This window comes from Thunnus thynnus, chromosome 8 (genome assembly GCF_963924715.1).
Source record: "Thunnus thynnus chromosome 8, fThuThy2.1, whole genome shotgun sequence".
NCBI classification, from domain to species: Eukaryota; Metazoa; Chordata; class Actinopteri; order Scombriformes; family Scombridae; genus Thunnus; species Thunnus thynnus.
The window spans coordinates 10490664-10513560 of record NC_089524.1 but is presented as its reverse complement, the minus strand read 5'-3'; the positions used below and the strand labels follow the sequence as shown (position 1 = coordinate 10513560).

The window sequence follows — 22897 nt, the reverse complement described above, 5'->3', positions numbered from 1 at the left end:
TTTTGCTTTTGTCTTGTAAGAGGAAGAATTTTCACTCACATCATCTTTATAGGAAAAACAAAAAAATAATGTTTCCGATCAGAGGTTGTCAGTAATAGGAATCATATTTGTCATATAATCAATACACATTTCCATCTCAGACCGTAATTTGGTTTGTGAAAGCTGGATCTGGGTTCAGGGAAGACGGCACAACAAGGACATTTCTCGGATTACACAGTTCCCCTCAAATAGCCGCCTCATGTTTCTGCTGGTCTATCAGAGCTAGAAGTTGTGTGACGTAACAGTGTGGCTGTACAGATGGATCAGCAAACAATGGGACAGACTGGAAATGTTTACGTGCAAATGTTGATCGCCGCAAACCTTTGGGAATGCTCCTCCCTCTTTCTTTGTTCCCAGAACTCTTTAACATTTCTTCTTCTGTCTCCATCACTTTACCGATCAACCGCTATTCCAGTTACACACTGATGTCCTTGTACATAGATTTGATTGAACACATAGTGGATACAGTGCCGAGAAACCCATTGGGAACGCTCTTCCCTTCTTCCCAGCAATCTCTAATCTTTTTTTTTTTCTTAAATCCTCAAATCCATTCTTCACTTTCTCGCTTTCTTTGTTTTTGCTTTCATTATTTCTTTCTTTCCATACACTCCCCTCCACCCCCCACTTCTCCCCTGCGTCACTCCTGCTCTTTTCACCTCCAGTCAGTCATCCTGTGCTCCAGTCTGAGTTGCATGCACTTATTAACACACACCCCTCATCCGATGTTATGGATTTGTAGAGCGAAAAACGCCAACTGTGGAGGTCAGCCGCTCAGTTATCCCGTCTTCCAGTCAAAGTAATATATGTCAGCCAGCCGATGCCAAGGCTTTTGGATCCAGCGGAGAAAACATTTTAGTCTGGCAGCTACCCATCCCGTCAGCCTGTCAGAGCTGTACTGCACTTTGCTGTCGGTTCCTGGTAGTCGGAGCGTGGTGAGCACATACTGCCCCAGTCCCTGAGGTCACCCGACAGTTGCTTCCAAGAAATGTTGTTTATCATTACGTTTTAGCTTTGAGTTTTGTCAAAGTGATCACATCGATCTCATTTTTACTAATCAAAAACAACAAATTTAATTAGCTCAATTCACTGTTGCTTGATCAGAGATATCAGTAGTGAATTATAAATATAGCCAGTTAACTCAGTTTTATTTATGTTGCCCAAAATCACAAATTCTCCTCAAAATTTTTCCCATGACCCTCTATCCTTATACCCTCAATTTGAATAAGCAAAAAGATATAATCCGCCTCTGTTGCTCCACCGGAGGTTTCTTCTTTTTTCCCCCTTAAAGGGTTTTTTGGGAGTTTTTCCTTATCTGAAACGAGAATGTCATATCCTGTACAGATTATAAAGCTTTTTGAGGCAAAGTTGAGATATGTAATTTTGATCTATATAAATAAAATTGACTTGACTTGAAATGGAGAAACATCAGGGAGAGCAACAGAGGGAAACCTTCTCGCAGCACGGACAGATATGCAATACATGTTGTATATGCAGAGTACAAAAATAAAAATAGTTAAAATCACAACATGGAATGATAATATCAGATGAGTAAAGTGCAAACATAAAAGATTATAGATCAGAGAAGATGTCAAGTAACTTCCAAGTTCTGCCAAATCTGATAGGACCTGGACTACAAAACCTCCTCTGTGGATAGGAACGTGCATGTTACAGCCTGATGAGGACAGAGCCTCTGTGCTGTGAATTATGGCTACACCTCGGTTTCATATATTCAGATATATACATTGTTTTCCGTGTGTAAAGGAGGTCAGTGAGTACACGTTCTCTCTGCTTGTGAAAAGGTTAAGTCAGTATTTCACACACTGTAGTTTTGGGGAAGACTTTTCCTGTTTCACATCTTAAAGGGCAGGGTTTATTTTGTCTTCACTTCTGCGCTGTCAAACATCACTACAGCTTAGAACACCTTATTTTCTAACCCATGTATTACACACAGCTCCCAAAAATTGTTTTTTTTGTTTTACAAAGACATCATGGGACTGTAACAAATCTGTACTTTATTGATCTTAAGTTGACTCTGTTTGCCTCTGCAGAGTGTGTGCATCGTATCCCGTGGATCGCTCCGGAGTGTGTGAAGAGTGTGTCTTCCCTGAGCGTTGCAGCTGACAAGTGGGGCTTTGGTACCACCCTGTGGGAGATCTGCTATGATGGAGAGGTCCCTCTCAAAGAGAAGAAACTCACAGAGGTAGGGGGCCCACACAAGCACAACAGTGACGATGAGTGTTAATATAATCGTCCCTACAGTTAAACCGATACGTTCCGATGGCTATTCCTCGCTTTCCCTCCTTTCCTGTATTTTTGTCTTCACTCCTCTTTCACCACCTCTCACATGATCAAATTACCTCTGTTTACATTCACCTTCACCTCCTCATCCATATGTGTGTCTCTTTATCTTTGTGTCGAGCAGAAGGAGAGGTTTTATGAGACGGAGTGCCAGCTGGCCACCCCAGACTGCAGAGAGCTGGCTGAACTGATGACCCACTGCATGAACTACGACCCCAAGAAGAGGCCCTTCTTCAGGGCTATTGTCAGAGACATAGACATGCTAGAGGAGAAAAGTATGTGTGACATGTTTACCCAATATAAGTGTTGTCATATTATCGGGTGGGATGCACATATGAAGTAAAACCAGGGGCAACATTTTGTGTCTGCAGTTCAAGGAGTTTCATTGTCATGGTGTCAAGCTTGTGTACCTTTTTGAAAAATACAGAAAATTAGGCCAGAGAGATAGAGTTGAAAATCATTGCAGACTGCCCCTGAGTGTAAACTGCAGAGCAGGCTAAAAGCAGGTACAGGTTCAAAAATTGAAGGCAGTTGTTTACAGTTGGAATATGATCTGATTGTTTTGCATGTTTGATATCTCACCTAGCAGCAGGCTAGTAAGCGGTGCAAAGAGAGAGAGAGTTGTTTACTCAACTCAGATGTTCATGAGGAAGTTCACTGGGTGCATTATCACTGATCTGCCCCTCAGCTGGGCCCCATGGCAACATAGTAGACTCTGCTCTTCCACCTGCTGGCCAGAGTTAGATGCTACAGTCAGTTTTACTGACACTTAAGCTGTTGATCTTCTGGTATTAAAATCCCAAGACAGCTACAAAATCACCTGAACTAGAAGATCTACTATATATTTACTTGCTTGTTTGAAGATTAGATTTAAACCACTGTTGAGGTAAATTAAGCTTTTTTTAAATAACTGATAATAAATTGTGATATATGAGTTTTGCTTGAATAATGAATTGTTCTGCTAATAGTGGCCATTTGTGTAGAAAACAGTGCAATGCAAAGAGTTGCATAACCACAGAAAATTCTGGTGAAAACTTTGACACTGTCAACCACAATAGACTTCCTATGACGCAAGTGTGCATGCTGTATGTTGAAGAAAAATGACTTACTTCATCTGTTGAATACATGTGTTTCTTTTCCCATCTCTCAGACCCATCAATCAAACCCCAACCAACACCAGAGGTGGACCCAACAGTGTTTGAAAAGAGATTTCTGAAGAAGATCAGGGACCTGGGAGAGGTAAACTGTTCCTGCTTGTTTAGCTTTGTTTGCTTCATACATTAAAATGAGCTGAAGAGATTTCTTAACATGCAGTGGACAATATATAATCCACAGACCAAAGATTAAGCGAGATCAGATCCAGAACTGCAGGAATTGACTCAATAATAAGAAACAATTAGTACCACACAGGAAGTAGGACTGGAACTCTTTTGTTCATGAGTCTTGAAATGATTTTACATTTTTCTCCCATGATCTTCATGTAGGGACACTTTGGTAAGGTGGAGCTGTGTCGCTATGATCCTCGGGGAGATAAAACAGGCGAGCTGGTGGCAGTCAAGTCACTGAAGCCCGAGAACCGAGAAGAGCAGAGCAACAATCTCTCCACTGAGATTGACATCCTGAAGGCACTCTACCATGAAAACATTGTCAAATACAAGGGCATCTGCCAGGAGGAAGGTAAGATGGATGGAGTACTGTATATACACCAAAATACACACAAACAATAAATTAATGTTCATATAAATCGAGCAGTGGATGGAATATTTTATCATCCAGGTGGTTGTATATTAAAGAACTTAGTGTCCATCTCTAACTGCATTTGTGTGTAAATCTGTTTGCAGGTGGTCAGGCTATTAAGCTGATCATGGAGTACCTTCCACTGGGCAGTTTGAAGGAGTATCTGCCCAGAAACAAAAGCAAGATCAGCCTCAGCACCCTGCTCAGCTATTCTATCCAGATATGCCAGGTAACACAGTTTGTTTTCACAGGGCAAGCTGGTACCAGCAGACCTTTCTGCATCTTCCACTTTTCCTCTCTTTGCAGTGAAATGCCAAACATCATGATATAGCATACACAGGAGGAGCACTATGTAGCTAAAAAAGATGGTCATTTTAACACCCAAGCTCAACCTGTTTTGAAACACTTAAAGGCTTCCTGTTTAAATTCTGGTGGTGAACTGCAGTCTGAAACAGAAGTCATGTGATTGTCACATTGATTAATAGAGGCATGAACAGACTAAATTTAAGAACATCTTCAAATGTTTTTGTTGCTGGTTGTTTCCTGTAAACTGTATGTATGTATGAATTTAAAAACTCACCTCAGAGCAAAAGAGTTACCTCTTTGTGTTCAGGTTAATTTGGCCAACCTGCTCATTTAAAAAATAAAATTTAATGATGAGAAGGTGCCAACAATAAAAAAATAAATCAATAAAACACAGTGCAGGATCAGAATTTATACTGAACCAGCATGGATGGAAATGTTTAAATTAATAGATGATGTATTGGGTATGTATCTTCAAGTCATTGGACTACATTACTCTGAAGGCAGTGAATAGTGACTATGTTTTCGTTTTCTTTTCTTTTAGGGAATGGAGTATCTAGGATCCCGAAATTACATCCACAGGGACCTGGCTGCCCGAAATGTGCTCGTGGAGAACGAGAGGACAGTGAAGATCGGAGATTTCGGCCTCACCAAGAGCATCAAGGACAACGAAGGCTATTACACTGTTAAAGACGACCACGACAGCCCTGTTTTCTGGTGAGTCGAGAGGACAGAAGGATGCAACTTTAGACTGCTGAGGTCGTATTATTAAAAGAGAGAGTTTGTGAAGGAAGGGGATGACACCAAATGAAATATGAAGGATGAGAGAGGACTTGACTGTAGACGGACAGTACGTGAATTAAACAGTGTGTGTAGGAGAATTATGGGAAAATGGAGATCCATTAAAGCAGTGAAAAGATTTAATTACAGCATCATTTTCATCCAACAGGTACTAAATTAAATTTCTTTTGGCAATACATTAACTCTGGTGTCAGCTGACATTTATAATTAAAAGGACTAAGTTCCATTGAGAATTTGGCAATGAACAGAGCGGGAAGGCGAGAAAGGAGTAGAGTAGTTACTGTAGTACAGTAGTAGTTACTGGCTCATTGTTAAAGTAACTAACATGGTGATGCATCAAAAATAATGATCCAACACTGACAGCAAACATTCTGCATGATGAGTACTTTTACTTTTGGTACTTTTAAGCACATTTTATTGCTTTTGTTTTAGTATTTTTACAGTGTTATATTTTTACTTTTACTTTAAATTATCTAAGTACTTTCCCTTCCAAGGGGCATTCGAATTATAGCTTCCATAGTTTGCAATAATGTATAAAAAACAAAGCAATTGCAGTGTATTTAAGTAGTAATTCACTGTATGTGATATAAACACCTGCAACACGCACATGCATGGTCACATTCTTACTTACTTATTTCAGTTTGGACAAGAATTCATGCTCTTTGCCTTCTGTGTGTGTGTCTCTCAGGTATGCTCCAGAGTGCCTGACCCTTTGCAAGTTCTACCTTGCATCAGATGTTTGGTCCTTCGGTGTGACGATGTACGAACTGATCACCTACTGCGAGTCCTCCAAGAGCCCGATGACGGTCAGTATTCATGCAGCTCTCCCCTTATTTGCTTCTCCTCTTCTCTCTCATACACAGGCATTTAGGAAATACTTCTTGAAAAAGTCGTATTGTATATTTTTAGAAGCCCACAGACTTGGACAATGATTATATACACATAATACATGTTTTACCAGTCTTGCAGAAATAAAGAGCAGAATTTTTCACTTAAATTACACACACATACACACACAGTCAAACACACAGTCTTTTACATGACAGATGGTGTCTGTATTTGGCCAGAGTAGCAGATGACAGAATCCAGCAGGAGCTGTTCCCTAACTGCAGCCCGTGCCATTGCTAAGAGCTCAGTTTATCAAGAAGATCTTTTATTTACATTCTGCTTTTAACTGACACTCTTATCTAGATCGACATGTCGCTATGACTGCAAGGCAAATAGGGGTGACGACTAGAGCCGGGCAAAGCGGGTCAGCAGAATATCCAGATTTGTTGAGCTCAGCGAACGACTCTTGAATCTAATCTCTTATCTGATCTTTCATCTTTTTTATTAGCAAAGATCAAAGGAAAACATACTGTAGGTAGCAGCCTCTCATTTTTAGATGACCTGAGCTTAATATGTTATAATTAATATTAAACTTTTTACTTGTAAGTTCAGTTTAACTCAATTCACTTTAGTGACCACACACCTAATCTAGTGGAGTTGTTTGAAGGCTTTGGCTTGTATTTTTCTCATTGTAAACAAATCTCTTGCAAAATCAAACCAACAATGAACTCATCCTACTTACAAGTATTGTGTGTGTATCCAAAGCCTGATATATCTTATTCCTCTGTGCCGTAGACATCTGTTGTTGTACAAAAACTAAAGAAATCACATCAGTGAGCCACACTGCTGCACTGGGTCGCATGTTCCTTTGCTACCAGCGATCATGTTTCAGTGATCAGTAGCTGTAGAGTAGTTCCGTGTAAGACAGATGCTACTGCACACAGTTCCGTTTACTGTGCTTTGCTAACTTGTTGTGCTACATATCACAACCTCCTGACTTTGTACTTCCTTGTACATTGAAAGGAACTTACAAAGTCAAGAGGTTGTGATATGTAGCACAACAAGTTAGGGAAGCTCTGTAAATGGATCTGTTTCCGTGCATGAACGTCACACCTGCTGTACACGGAACTACTCTCCTGAGACTGAAAATGTGATTGCTCTTATTAATCTTTGGTGCCATTTCTAAACAAACTAACATGACCAAACCCTTTTGGGGCGAAGGAACATGTCACTCACTTATTGATATGTTCTTAATAGACAACACAAGTCTAGATCATAGAGGAATATGATATGTCAGGCTATGGATGCAGCACAATACTTGTATGTAAGATCAGTTCATTGTTGGGTTGACGACAAGAGAAATATAGAAGATTGCCAGCTTTATCCTTTAAAAGTATTCAAGTAAGGATTCAAAAAGATTCTGATATGAATTCCACTAAAATGCTATTGAACCCCATCCCTGATAAGGACTTGGTAGAGTTAATGTTAAAAGGAACACCTGTTAAATATGTCTGAGGCTTAAGATGATAAAACGATTACATCTGGACCACAAATGTTTTAGATTTCTCTTGTTCCTCTAAAGGCAGCCGCCATAATGTTAATATTCCTTGCAGTCTTCTTTTTGTTTAGTCCCATTTTCCCTGGAGTTGTCTAAATAAAAACAGGGCCAATTTTCAATAGTGAGTCAGTGTTGTGACCTGTTCTTTTTCTCTCCCACACAGCTGTTCCTTGGTATGATCGGTCGAACCCACGGTCAGATGACTGTCATCCGACTGGTGAAGGTGCTGGCGGATGGGAAGAGGTTGCCACGTCCTGATGGCTGTCCTGAGCCTGTAAGAAACTGTCTTCTTATTGCCATCAGAACATGATACAACACAGTAATGGACCAGTAAAACTAGGATTCAGAAAAGGATCAGTTCACTCAAATAACAAAAAAACATGATCTCAGTTACTTCTAGTTACTACTACTGGTATCTAGACATTCAGTAGTTTTGTTTTTATGTAAAGATTTCTGTTACCACCTCAATACAATCAAAGCAGACAGAATTTAGTTTGTCACTCAGTTGGAACATCTTTTTTCAGGATCAGTGTCCTTCGTTGTAAATATGTTCTAGTTGAAAATACTTTCCACAGTATGAAAACTGAAGAAAATAAAGTGAAGTCTGTGGATTATCTCCGCTGTGCTTAAACAAGGAGCATGAAAACCTCTCACTGGATGGTCAGAACACTTAAATAGAACAGAGCCGTCCTTAACGTTAAGGGTCCCCTGTGGTTTTCCTGCTGTTACAAGACAAAATGTCTGCTGTGAAAAAGGCCTTTTAAGGCCACAATGTCACTTCATTCAAACCCTGAATGACACAAGAGTCTCTAAGTGACTCAGCTTCAATTTCAGTTATTAATCCCAATTTATCTTATTTTATCCCAATTTCTTTTATCAAAATCTGTCATCCTGATGATCTCTGGGAAGTGCACATGAAATTATGTTGGTAATATTGGCAATTTGTGAGTGTTTTTACAGTATGAGTACATTTTTCTTGAAGTACACTTTAAAAGTAGGGATGCTGGCACTTGTATTGATGTCATTAAGCAGATCAGGTATTTTGCAGATGGGACTGCTCCACATTAAAATACAGTTTCTTCGTTGACGTCGTTATAAAACGTAGTGCATTCAATTACATTCATTCAGGCCACAGTAATCTCTGGCGTCACGCTACCTTAAATAAAAATAATGCCAACAACTTCCACTGACTTGAACATACAGTAACTTATCACACTTAAGGAGAAGAACTTAATAGCAGCAACAATTCATACCTGCAGATATAAACATGTTGATGCTGCTGCAATTTTAACACTAGTTGCACCTGCAGGCATGAAGTGTTACAGCTGTGGTTTCTGTTGTTTTTTTTTGTTTTTTTTATAGCTACTGTTAATTTGTGTCCCTGTTTTTGAGATTTCACACTCTGTTTACCATCTGTTCCCTAAAATAAAAAGACTAATTGGATTCATGTCTGGCAGGTGTATGAGCTGATGCGGAAATGCTGGGAGCACAACAACGAGAGGAGAATCACCTTTAAGCGTCTGATCGAGGACCTGACCAACCTGCAGCGACAGCTCCAACCACAAAACGACCTCTAACCCTCCAGCTGTTCGAGGCTCTGGGAGTGAAGTTGCGTGCGGACCTGGGACCAACCACAGATGGCAAATCTGATCCCAGATCAGCTTTTGCAGCTTCATTTTACTGAGAGACAGTCCTCACACAAAGCCATGCTCCTTCATATTTACATATAAACCTTCCACCATGGCATGGCAACCATGGCATAGAAATCTATAGTCCTAATCTCTTTAGTCTACCATATTTTTAACATTTTTATTTGTTGTTGCTTTCATATTTGGCATTTTATCGTTTCCTAATTTGAGTATTTTGGATGAAATCAGTAAATCCTGTCAAATCTCTTAGCCTTAGTTTGTGTTAAATGTGACCTTATATCTTACAAAAGGACTTCCAAGTGTATCCATCTGACTGATTGTGAGAAACATCAAACTCGCATGGATTCATCACGCATAATGTGCTTCGAAGGCCTTATATTTCACGAGGACTTTTGATTGATATCGCTGTCGCAGAAGGAAGCTTAAAAGAAGGAACTGTTAAATGCTCACTTCCACAAAGTTGAACGCTTGTGTGCCGATCTTGGACGGAAAGTCTTTGTGACAGAAAACACCAAGTGGACCACTGGGAAATCCTTGTTTAAGAAGTGCAAGGATGGATAGAGGAGAAGGAGGAAGATAGTGAAGATGTGGTTTTCAGCATTTTGTGCCACTGCTGTTTGTTTCAGAGACTCCTGTTTGGGAGAAAACCACCGGACTGATGCATTTTTCTGACTTGGGAGCCATGTAGTGATCTGTGATGGAGAAATTTTTTTGTTAATGATGTGCAAATGAGAATTGTCATTAAATTAGAGCCAACAATCAGTCAGCAATGTTCTTCCACTGCATTGTTGACATTGTTTAAATCTGTTATAAATGCCTGCCTTTTCTCTAAGTGACAAAGTAGATGCAACACAAAGCGGCGCTCGGCTCGTTTAACCCTGCATTTGCACATCAACAGAAAATCTGTTTTGTTTTGTTTTTTTTCTTTTACGAGTTTTTGGCTCTCTAATAATGTTTCATCTTTCAAAGAGGCATCATTGTCTTCAAATCACTAGGAATGGATCACATCTTTTTCAAAAAGAATTTAAAGAAAAAAAAAAAATCATATTTTGCACTGTGTACAAAGGAAAATCTGACTTATATAAGGTCCTGTGTTTGTTTGAGGTGGGTCAGTTTTTACTCTGTGATTGCGTGTTTGGTTAAAAAAAATGACTTTTTAAAAGGGGCCTATATTGTCTGTCTTTAAACAGATATTGTTTAACATGTAAGTTGAGGAGTGAGAAATTAGAGGAAGTAACAGTGAGCGACACCTGAGGGCAGTATAGTAACTTCATTTATCCTCTCTACAGTTCTGTAGCCTTACACTTTAGTTCAGGTTTATGAGAGCCACAAATACTTCACATGTCCATATACTAAACATTATATTGCAAGAGAAAGAACCAATTGCCATTGTTGCAGGATTGTATATGAAAGGACTTTGGATGGTATGCAGGGTTTGAAGTGATTTCGCCACTGAATACTCACATGGCATTTTTATGTTTGTTTTTCAGTTAAACTCTTCAAAATATATTTCTTTTACAGACCTATTCCTAATTATGTTTGTTGTATTTTATCTGTAACATTGTCTTTTTAATTCTCCACTATGCTAGAACATTTCTAAAAGTATATTTTATCTATATATCTATATATATATATATAGATATATATATATATAAATGTGAGTTATGTTTTGAGCAGAGGGTTTTTTCTGTTTTAAATCTATCAGTAAACATGAGCCATGTAACCCTGAAATCTTCTTCAGTCGCATATTATTATGACTTTGGAAATGGTCAGTTCTACTCTCAACACACAACACTGGTCGAGGCAGTAAGGAACCCACCTAGAGCTCGGTTCTGCTGGAAGTTTCTTCCTGTTAAAAGGGAGTTTTTTCCTTGCAGCGCTTGCTCATGTGGGAATGTTGGGTATCTGTAAATTAAAGCGTATGGTCTTGACCTGCTCTATATGAAATCATGAGATAACTTTTGTTGTGATTGGGCACTATATAAATAAAATTGACTTGACTTACTCAATGTAACTGTATGGTTTTTACTGTGAATGATGACAGGAAGTTTGAAAAAAAAAAAAAAAAAAAAAAGGACTGTGAAAAGACGACAAACTTGCGCTTCAGTCCACATTTTATTTAGGAATGTAAAAGACAATTCCTTCTGCTCAAAATAACAGGAAAGAAATATATATTTTCAGAAAATAAGATGAAAGTATGACTTATGGAAAGTAGAAGTATCCATAAATACACAATGAAAAAATAAATAAAATTAATGTTTGTTGTCTTCTGTCTGTGTCAGTCCAAATTCAGAATTATTAACTACTGAGAACAGTTTGTTTTATATATTACAGTTGTAAGTAGGCATGCTAAAATTGCTCTAGAAATACCTTATTCACAGTCAAACAATATCAATGTCAGTGTGATATAAAATTTTGTAAAATCTACAGTATATTTCAGGTCAGGAAAAAAAAAAAATCCACATACTTTAAAAGCAAAGTGTTTACAAAGCAATAAGCACAGCAAATCTAAATTTATCTACAGCCATTAAAATGTTCCAGAAAATCAGAAAGACTTCGGTATTGCAAAGCTTTGTGATTACCACATACGCCCACACAGTCATTCACTATTGCAAGTCCAGTCTCACCACTGACCTCGTGTAATATGCAGGATATAAACTGGTACAATGGCGACACACTGAAGCTCAGAGGAGACTCCATTTCCACAACAACAGAAAAAAATCCAGATTCAAACCTGAAGTGATTCAGCCGTGTTTGTGTTCTTCAAAAACAAACAAAACAAAACAATCACGACTGCACAAAAGCTACAAATAAGATTTTCTGTTCCTATATAAATAAACTCTTTCTAAAAATCTAACCGACAGCAAGAAAAAAGATGACTACATTTTCATGTCAAGATTATAGTTTTCATTAACAACTGAATAATAAAAAATAAGCTTAGGCTGCATTTACACAGCGACAGAACTTATCCTGAACTCTCCGGGGTGCAACCAACTGGAGTTCAAGAATATCTTCAGCTTGTGTGTACATGCAGGCTTTGTGCTGTGTTAACTTTAGGGGAACCAGGCCCCATTGTGTACAATCGTCATGAGCATGTCACGTCTAGTTGGTGGCACAGAGAGGCACAGAAAATAACAGATACAACCTTTCTCCATCGATCCAAGATTACACGACATTCCCCGATTAAAAATAGGGCGTGACATTCTACATAAGTGACTAACTACTGTGATACTGAATAAAAAATGTTTTCTTCCCCAGTTATTGAACTATTTTGTATTTTATACCATCATACTGACACTGTGGGAGGCAGGTTTAAATATATTGCAACATCAGTTAAATTCCAAAATGATACATCCATCAATTGAAAAAAAAAAAGTGAAATCAAGGATTACAAAATGATTAATGGCACAAAATTGATGCTTTTAGTATCCACATATTAGGATGGTAGATAACTGAAGTAGTCCTTTGTTGAAGAAAAACACGACAATGGAGACTAGAGACACTATTCAGATTCACTAAAGCTGATTATTACAGACACAGCATGACCAGTGAAACCAAACTAAGCTTGTATTTATCAAATAAATGGTTGGATGTTACAAGTTTGCCACAAGAAAAAAGACAAAAATCATTGATGTTGATGTGATGAAATGACAAAAAGTGTCAAGACTTTCATCACATGTATGACATTAGCTGTGACCCAAGTTAGAGGGATGCAGCCTGTGAAGGTATTTTCGTGTGAAGACTGAAGGGCTGGTGACTTTTTTTTGCTTCACAAGAATAAAAGCTGATTGTGCATTTAAGTGGCCCTTGTTAAGATGTAAAGTAGAAAATAACAATGGTAAGCTGAAGCCCCAACTTCACTTTGATATAGTGAACAAGTATGGGCAAGATTAATGGAATATACAGTACTGTGTAAAAGGTTTAAGCACTTTAGATGTTTAGATTGTTATCCGTTATGCAGGGAGGCATCTCTTCGGTCTCACATTTATTCTGCAGCATGACAACGACCCCAAACATCCATCCAGAGTCACAAAGAACTATCTTCAGCAACAAGGAGAACAAGGAGTCCTGCAACAGATGGTATGGCCCCCACAGAGCCCTGATCTCAACATCAAAGAGTCAGTCTGGGATTATATGAAGAGACAGAAGCAACTGAGATGCCTAAATCCACAGAGGAACTGTGGCAACTTCTCCAAGATGCAGGAACAACCGACCTGCCAAGTACCTTGAAAAACTGTGTTCAAGTGTACCGGGGAGAGCTGGTGCTAAAGCCTGTTGTTTTGATTTAGGTTTCTTCTGTTTACTGAACTTTGTCTTTGCCTTAAAGCCTTTGCACAGTACTGTATATCTGGATTTAGATCTTAGACTTCTATATCAATATGTTAATATCTCTGCAGGTACACCCTAAAAATAAGACACCCACGCAGAGGAAGACAGGAGTGATGTACGACATCACATGCAACAACCGCTACACCGCTTGGTGAAACGGCGAGGACCCGAGCCGAGAGACTGAACACCAGAAACAGGCAACATCAGCTGTCTGTGAACATCAGACCAACACAGGTCACAGCATCACCAGCGAAGGGGTCAAAGGTCGATGTTGACCAGGAGTTAGACTGGAAAAAGATCAAGGTAGCCATTCACATCGCATCCAACGCCAAAGACCATCCTTGAACAGAGACAGGGATTAAGCAGTCTATAAATAAAATGTATTATTATTAACCTTACATCCCCATACAACCAAGCAACTAATCAAACTCCATCCGCTGAGGAAGACTGCGAGATGTGACTGAAAGCTTTGGGAAACCCCAAGTAGGTGGATCTTGTGATAAGAATTTTTAGTCATCGTATCTTTGTAACGTCTGTTTATTAATATTCTTCCCCATACAGAGAACATATCTGAGCTACTGACAACATATGAGAGTAAGCCTGAGTTATTTACATCCTGTAGCAGCTTATTCGTTGGCCTTCTTCGTGTGATGTATCTGATACGAGGACACAGCTAATGTTCAATCACTAACTGAACCACTGATTACTGTTAACAGCTAGTCGGTGGGTGTTATGGCCACATCGTCAATACATTTTGAGGATAAGTCTAGTGATTATCTATGTTTTCACAATTTAAAAAAAAGACCAAAACCGACAATGAATTGACCCTACTAACAAGTGTTGTCTATGAGGCAAAGCCTATAACTTTTTCCTCTTCATGTCGGATGTCTATGTTAAACATGGACGTATGTAAAATGCTCCCTGAAAGTCAAAAACCAGGGCTTCAGCCTGCTCTAGGTGCTTAGTTTGCAAAGTTACATCTACTTCTCCCCCAATTCAGTCAGATTGTATAGGCAGAGGGGCTGCATAAAGGGCCAGTATAAGATAAATAAGGAGTTTTATGGACTGTAAATAGACCTGGAAATGTGCATGAGACCCTTTCCCCTTTCAATATTCACAAGTGCACCAAATCCACAGATGAAAACGGCCCACAACAAATGCTACTATTTACTCCTGTTTGAGTAACATTTGCTTAAAAAAAACTAAAAATGAAAATACATATTTGTGGCTCATTTTTTAAAGATTTATGTCTTCAGTAGGAACCAGTGGGCTTGAAGCTGAAAGCCATAGACAGGATAGAGCTGAACACATTGATTGTTTTGGTCTTTTCATTGGATTTGTTGACAAAAAACACAAATATACAATATCACCAGCTTTATCCTTTAAATGTGATTGGGATTGTGGGTTTACTGGGATTATTTCACACAAAGTCACACTTGCACAAGCAATGAATGACAGGTCCGGAGGCTCGATGCCAACTGTGACCTTATTTGAGCGTCTACAATTAGACTGCTGTCAGATATCTGTTCAGCAGGAGAGGTGATGATGTTTGTCAGTTGGCCTGTGGTAAAAAAATGCACACTGTGATTATTTCCTCTCGTTGATATCAAAGAAGCTGGACGATTTACTCCACGAGACAGAAACTAATAAGCACGAAAACATGAGCTTAATTATGTATCTATACAGATCTGGATCACACTAGGAAAGCTGTGTGAGAGGAGAGAAATGGTCTGTGAGAGTCCATATAATACAAATACCAGAGCAGAGAGGAGACATTTCCAGTGTGTTGGAGTGTGTGTGTGTATGTGTGTGACAGCTCTACAGGTATGTGCAGGAGTCTGGCAGACATAACCAACACTCGACACTGAGCGAGCAGACAGAAGAGGAAAGAAATCCCTGCAGGCTGAGCGTCTGAAGGCAGCTGGAGTTGTTTTTCCATTCCTCTTTCTTTCAGCCCGTCTCTCCTTACCCCATTACCTGCCAGGAACAGATTTTTAGAGAGCTGACACCCACAGAAACACACACACACCTACAATCACCGTGCCAACACACACTGAGCACCAGCCGAAGTAAACACCGGCTCAACGCTCGTTATCAGCAAGCCAGTAAAATTTTAGAAGTTCAGTGAACGCACAACAAATGGAAAGCTCTAATCAATCCGCACATCGTGATGTGAGAGCAGACAGGGTCCGATTTGAAAGAGAAAAACATGTTTTGAGCACAAATGTCTATTTTTTTTTTTACTTGATCACAGCTCCAGGTGTTTGGCAGATTCTGAACACTTATGGCAAGTGAAAGTGAAAATGTGCTTACCAACAACTGCTGGCTGACATGCAAACACTGTATCCGTCTGTCAGACTTGTCTTAGAGTAAAAAGGTACAGGAAGCTCAAATTAAATCATGTTTTTTTTATTAACTATATTTGAAGGTATACATTAATCAAATAACAGTAAATAATCATATTTTATTCTGACTTTTTTTTAACATGCTAGACTCCAGAATGGTAACAGTGTTTCTATTAGATGCAAATAAAATTAAGGCCCTACACAACAACAAAACCAAGTGGCTTCGGTTGTTATGGCAAAATGCAAACATGTAGTGCATTATAAAGGTAATCCTATTGCATTCAAACCAACAAGAAAGCAATGGAAAGTTTGTCAGAGTGGAAACCTGAGAATAAAGACAAGCTAAGGACTTCATATGACCAAATCAAACATCCTGTTTGTTACTCATTTTGAGTAAGTTCTTTGGAAATTTTATGGTGGAAAAAAAAAAATGAACAGGTTTCACTTTACTTTAAATCCTCCTATTTGGCCTTTATCAAGAACATCCTAACATTTAAATAAATCATTTAATAAAGAAAAAGCAGATAAAAGTGTTTCTTGATGAGTTTGTCAACAACTGTAACTCCTCCTGTGGCCATAACTGAATGCTGGTGTATAAACAGACTGTGAATGACAATATAGTAAAGCACAGGTGAAACAATACGTCTTCATTGAAGTTATAATTGCTGACAAATACTGTACATTAATAAACACTTAAAATGTGCTTATATCTGCTAATAACTACATTATAGTGTGTTATACACCATTTATTAAATGTTTATATATTGCTTATAAAAGCTAAATAGAGGGACTTCAAGTGTTTCTTTCAGTTTCTCTTGTAATAATAGTCCCTGCAACATTCAACACTTCACACTGAGAAATGCTGAATGTCACCTTTCTGCTTTAAGAGCTTCTTCTGTCTGAGAAAAACAACATGGGAGGAATGAACAGTTATTGATGGCATTTGTAATTTTGAGTTTCCTGTAGCTTTAAAGTGATTTAAAGGACCAGTCAGTGTGTAGGATTTAGTGGCATCTAGTGATGAGGTTGCAGAATGAAACCAACTTGAAACACTTCCCCTCCCCCTCTCCTTCCAAGCGTGTAGGAGAACCTACGGTGGCCATGAAACTCGCAAAAAAACGTGACAGGCCCCTCTCTAGAGCCAGTGTTTGGTTTGTCCGTTCTGGGCCACTGTAGAAACATGGCGGTACGACATAGAAGACTCCACAGAGGAGGACCGGCTCCCTATGTAGATATAAAGGGCTCATTCTAAGGTAACGAAAACACTATTCTAATTTTCAGGTGATTACACATGAATTAAAACCTACTTATAAATATTATATTCCATTTCTGTCCAGTCTGTTCCACTAGATGCCACTAAATTCAACACACTGCACCTTTATGCCAAATTAAAATACTGACGGCCCACGCTGGACAGTAGACTTACAATAGGGTCAAATAGAGTGACAATGACACTTCAGGCTCAAATCCAATGCAGTTTGTTCTGCTCTCAGCCAGGTTTTGCATGTGAACTACAAAAATTGTGTGAAATCTTGAAAAGACAGCCTCACTGCTCATTCACAACTCTCACAACTCTTGCGGTCTCACAAAAGCATTGATAATTGCATCGTGTCCTTGCTCGCTCTCTTTATCGATCAGTCCTTTTTTTAAAAATCTGGACTTGCGTGATTACAACTCAAATCTGTTTTGTCCTCAATAGTTTTTGACATCCACATTAATATCAGCACACACACACACACACACAACGCTGTAATGGCTTTAGAGCAAGTGAGACAATGCAGAGAAAAAGCTGACACAACTGTTAGAATACCACTAAAATAATTCAGGCATGACCGACTTTAGTACCTGAATCCATTGTGACAGACAGTCAGAGTAGAAAACAGACAGGCAGGAAAAAACAGACAAGCAGATGGTACTTTCTAAAGTCTGCTGCCTCAGCTGTTCACATCCACAAACACAGAGGCCCTGTCTCTGGTCATAACACACACACACACACACACACACACATTTCTATCTTTGCTTTTAGAGAGGTGGAGGTGAGAGCAATTACCTGGTAGAAAGCAAAAAGCACTGGAGTCCAACTAGCTACTTTTCATCCACTCACACCAGGAAGCAAATCAAACCGGCCAGACAGCCAAACTAGTCCAGAGGAACACGTCGCCATAAAATGAGGCTAAGTGGTTACACAGTTGATTCAGGGGAGAAAGTGTGGTATGGATAAAATCTATTATAAGAACTGCTTGAGAGGGGGGAAAAGTAAAATGGCTTTGACAAACAGCCGCATATGAGAAGAAAGATGTCACATGAAAGTAGATTGGACTACAGGCTTTCACTGCATGAGGCCAAAAGTTCTGATTTCTCCAGAGAAAATCAGAAAAACAGACAGTTCAGGTGTTGGGAGCACAGGAGACAAGATGAGCAAAGGGCTAGATGTTAAATTTGAAGGCCTACATACCTATGTTTCATATCGTGTCTTTAAATTTCAGTTGTTGCCAGCAAAATGCAAGAATTTTTTTGTTTCATACTTTTTCTGTAACGTGACAGCAGTTTTCATTCAATATGCTGAACTTAAGTAGACACTTGTGTCTGACAGTGCAGCGTTTTGAAGCATATTTTTGAAAGTAAGTCAATTTGTCAAAGTCAGATTTAGAGCAAATTTGTAGAAATTGGAATCACACACACATAGAAATATTCAATAACTCTGTGGTTGTTTCGAACAAATGAAGCAAAGTGGAAAAAATGTAAGCTATGTATGAGTGACTTCGTTGTTTTTTTTTTTATATAGTTTCATGTTTTCAATAAAACTTCTGGCAATTTGTTTTCACTTTAATACAGAGCTGTGCAGGCCCAGGAAAAAGAAAAAAACAAAAACCAGCATAAGACACACAGTCAGTTACACAGAAGACAGACAAAAACAGAATAAATTATGAATATAGACATGCAGGATGAACAGAGAGTAAGATATGATATCTAAGGACAGAAAACATGATTACACACAATAGAAGATTAATCTAATATGCAAAAAAAAAGTGTTTCAGGCTGGATCAGCAGGGAAAGCCGGACACCTTCACCTGCCTGAAATTACAGTGTTTCTGCCCACTTAACGACTTAATGTGAGAGGAGGTAAATTTGTCCACATCCTCCACAAAAATGCTCACGGATGCATCTATCAAAGCACGTTGCTGCACGTCAAGTATGATTCACTACGGACTGGAAGCGAGACATGTGACACCGCGAAGCACATCGCGGTGAAATTGAGTTAGAAAACATGTAATTGGATGAAAAGCAGACCGTGAGAGTCGACAGAGGGGATAGCGGAAATCATGAAAGGGTGTGTGTGTGTGTATCAGTGTGTACAGTAATGAAGGAAGAGGAATATGTATTGCCCTCAGTTTGATGTTCAACCATTTTATCAGCACTTAATAATTGCACCTGCACACATTATCACAGATTCTTCCATTATTGTGTCGGGGTGTGTGTGTGTGTGTGTGTGTGTGTGTGTGTGTGTGTGTGTGTGTGTGTGTGTGTGTGTGTGTGTGTGTGTGTGAACATCGTGTTTCCAAAGAGCTGTTATCCCAGTGATGAGAAACTCACACCTGATATCAGGACTAAACTCATGTGTACACAATATCTGATCTCACCTGTTATTGGTTTTCACAGTGTGTGAGCTTGGTTGCCATGGCAATGCAAGTAATATTCTGCTCAGTGATATATAATCAGATTGTTATGAGCAAAATACAAAGAAAAAAAAAAAGCTTTTACGAACACAAGTATGAGTCGTTATGTGGGAGTATATAACACTGTGTGAATCACTAAACATTTACACTACAAAATAAATATACATTCAACTTTCTACAGTAGTAGGAGCCATAGTTATTGCCGGTATGTTAGACAAGAGGCTTGAGCCCATAACAAACCTAGTGTCCAAGCTGTACTATTAAAATACCAAGCCCTCTTCTCGGTGATGAGCATCAAATAAACCCCCCTGGACATTAAGTATTATTCAGTTCACAGCCTATGCACTAGCATTCATAATGGCAGTAGCAAAATACAGGATTGGAATAATAATGGAAATTTTTTCACAAAGATTACAGGATCATATTCCTCTGTTCCTTTGTAAAAAAAACAGTTGGAAAAGAAATAATCTCTGCAAAATCAACATTAAATAGTTTTCTGTTTTTTTTTCCTGTTTTGCCTATAAACCTCAAAGTAAGGTGCGGAAAGTCACGTGCACAGTGGCATATTGTAAGCAAGCATCTGATGAGCAAAACTTTACCAGAATGCTGAAAGTTTTTGATTCTGAAAATTGTCCCTCAAATACAGGCTGTGTCCCAATTCCATACCACACAGTAATTCTACACAGTATATACTACAGTATATACTCTCTTTATACTGTTTACTGCAGTTTTGCAGCATACTTACAGGAAATTATGCAATTCTAACAAATACAATCAGATTTGAGTTGTTGTCACTGCCAATTCACAACTTTCACAAAGAGGCAGTTAAATGTTTTTTTCATAAATGTTAATAGTAATTTAAGCTGTTTCACCACCACCCAACATTAGTTTGATTTTTTTCCAGCTATGAGTAGCTCTTCTAATTCCTTTGTGAAATGAATTGTGGGAGAATAGTGTCCATCAACAGCACACTAAAAGCTAAAGGTTTTTTTTTTTAGTATGCACACAGATTGATTTGAGTATACTTTGTCACTGTTTAACACTCTACCACATACTCTAAACCTACTTAGAATCAGTGTGTAGTATGGACTTGGGACACATTTACAGTCTGAATGCTTCACGTTCTAATGGCAGCTGGAAAAGGAAGTAAAGCTCCTGTTACAGTCCCGACAGCTCTTCTCAGAAAACATCTGAATGTGTTACAACTGAAAGAAGAGAAGAGAGCAAAACTGTGCCCTAATATTTGGCTTAAATGTTAAAAACCAAACCAGATACCCACATTTAAGTCAATACAATTTGATTCAATATCAATAAATGTCTTGAATTGCCTTGAAATATTATTATATTATATTACAAATATATATATAACAGTATAGATTGAAAAAAAAACCAAAGAATGTCATACAACACGCTCACAAAAGAGCTGGGAAATGTCCATTATATATGATATTGTCTGTTACACATGGCTTTATATATTCTGCATTACACTGTAGTATATACACAAGCCTTTGTAGGTTCTGTCCAGTCTTTATAAGAAAGGTCCATTCATTGAGGGAAGCTATTGTAAGTCACCACAATAAAGGGCTTTGATTGGTTCAGGCCCTTTTTTTCCTGATGTGCTCCCAACCTTGGGATTGAAATGGCTGACACTTCCTACAGATACAGCATATTAACACGCATAAACATACACTAATTCTCTACGGGGGGATATATAAAACAGGATCTTGGGCGATAAAAGGAAAAGAGAAAAGACACTGAAGCGGGAACAAACAGACATCAGTTCGACTGATGTCTGTTAGTTCAAAGCTTTGAGTGTGCAACAGTAGACGGGTTTAGTCTTTTGAAAGGAGACACAGAAGGAGGGACCTGACTGTAAGACCAGTCCTAAGACAGTTTGAGCAGGCAGACGTGTAGCCTGGCTGGAAATATAAAAGCAGCTTATACGTACAGATACAGTATACTTTTGTTTACATTATATTAGAAAAAATGTACAAGATAATATTAGTTAAGTACAGCTGACACACTGACTGAGAAACAACAGTTTAAGTTAAAAGAGTTAAGGCTTGAACAGGACAAAAGCAACACCATGTTTATGTGTGTATTGTGTATTGTGTGTGTGTTTACATAAGTGCCAAGGATCAAAGAGCACTATGGCTTGCTTTCACTTGAGCCATTTGCAACCTAAATTCTATTAAACTCAATACCTACTGTAGGGATGCAAAATGGCAGCCACAGAAAGGCCACTAGAGGGAGCTTTGGCATCCAGCAGACGCTGTGTGCGCTTCCCTCCCTAAGCTTTAGGCTTTACGGTGGTTTGGTTCATACTAGAGCCTCTTCCTCTTGAAGTAGTCAGCATACTGCCCCCCCAGGCCTTGGGAGTGCTGCCCAATGTAGGCGCCATCTGATGATGTCACTTCTTGCACCGCCAACTGAGGGTACTCTCTCTTATGGCCCCTTGTCTGGTTCTAAAGAGACAAGACGTGAGAAGATGGAGAGAGGTAGAGGTGATCAAACTGTACAGTATGTCTTAGCACTTAAATGTCTCATAAATGTCATGTCAGGGTGAAAGTTTATTAAATATAGCACCTTTCACAGAGGAGGTCAGAAAATGCTTCACAAGAGTAAAACTGTTAAAGAAATAAGACCATAAAAAAAGTATAATATAAGATACAATAAAAGAAACAAACAATAAAACATAAGCAACAACAAAGCTTAAAAACACACAAAATACAAACACTAAACAGTATGAGGCGAGACAAAGGCCGGTTTGAATAAATGAGTCTTCAGCTGCTTTTTAAAGGCATCAACTCAGTGACCTACTGAAGATATAAGGATGGAGCAGGTCAGAGATGTACATGGGTGCCTGACCATGCAGGGCTCTACATGTGAAAACAAGAACTTTATAATGAATCCTAAACTTGATGGGAAGCCAAAGTAAACATGACAAGATGAGTGTGATGTGAGACGTCCTGCTGGACCCAGTCGACAGCCTTGCAGCAGCATTCTGGACCGTTTGCAGATGGTCCAGGGACGACTTGCTGAGGCAGGTGAAAATGGAACTGCGGTAGTCCAGCCTTGATGATATAAAAGTGTGAAAAATCATCTCTAGCTCAGGCTGTGATAGAACAGACCTTAGGTTTGGCAATGTTTCTTAGATGTAAGAAACACGTACAGTTTAACGATTTGACATGTTGATTGAATCAATTGCCTGATCATATATAACACCGAGGTTTCTAAAATTAGACTGTGCAGCCGAAGAAAGAACCCCAAATACACTGTGCAACCAATAATACTTCATTGTGCTCTAAACAAGGAAACAAATAAATTATTTTT

The 22897-nt window shown here is 38.8% G+C and overlaps 2 protein-coding genes across 3 annotated transcripts in view; one reads left to right on the top strand and one right to left on the bottom strand.

Moving 5' to 3' along the window:
* The window catches only part of jak1 (Janus kinase 1), a 41416-nt gene extending 29943 nt beyond the window's left edge, over window positions 1–11473 (top strand). The window contains exons 17-25 of the mRNA XM_067596433.1: window positions 2088–2239; window positions 2462–2612; window positions 3488–3576; window positions 3822–4014; window positions 4179–4303; window positions 4922–5094; window positions 5867–5984; window positions 7728–7838; window positions 9022–11473. Of these exons, the coding sequence (XP_067452534.1) occupies window positions 2088–2239; window positions 2462–2612; window positions 3488–3576; window positions 3822–4014; window positions 4179–4303; window positions 4922–5094; window positions 5867–5984; window positions 7728–7838; window positions 9022–9141 (1232 nt within the window). The 3' untranslated portion in view covers window positions 9142–11473. The remainder of the gene's footprint in view (window positions 1–2087; window positions 2240–2461; window positions 2613–3487; window positions 3577–3821; window positions 4015–4178; window positions 4304–4921; window positions 5095–5866; window positions 5985–7727; window positions 7839–9021) is intronic.
* Window positions 11269–22897, bottom strand: part of raver2 (ribonucleoprotein, PTB-binding 2) — a 101632-nt gene continuing 90003 nt past the window's right edge. For both annotated transcript variants that reach the window (XM_067596435.1, XM_067596434.1), the window contains one exon: window positions 11269–22029. In XM_067596435.1, coding sequence (XP_067452536.1) covers window positions 21889–22029 — 141 coding nt within the window. In that variant the 3' untranslated portion in view covers window positions 11269–21888. The remainder of the gene's footprint in view (window positions 22030–22897) is intronic.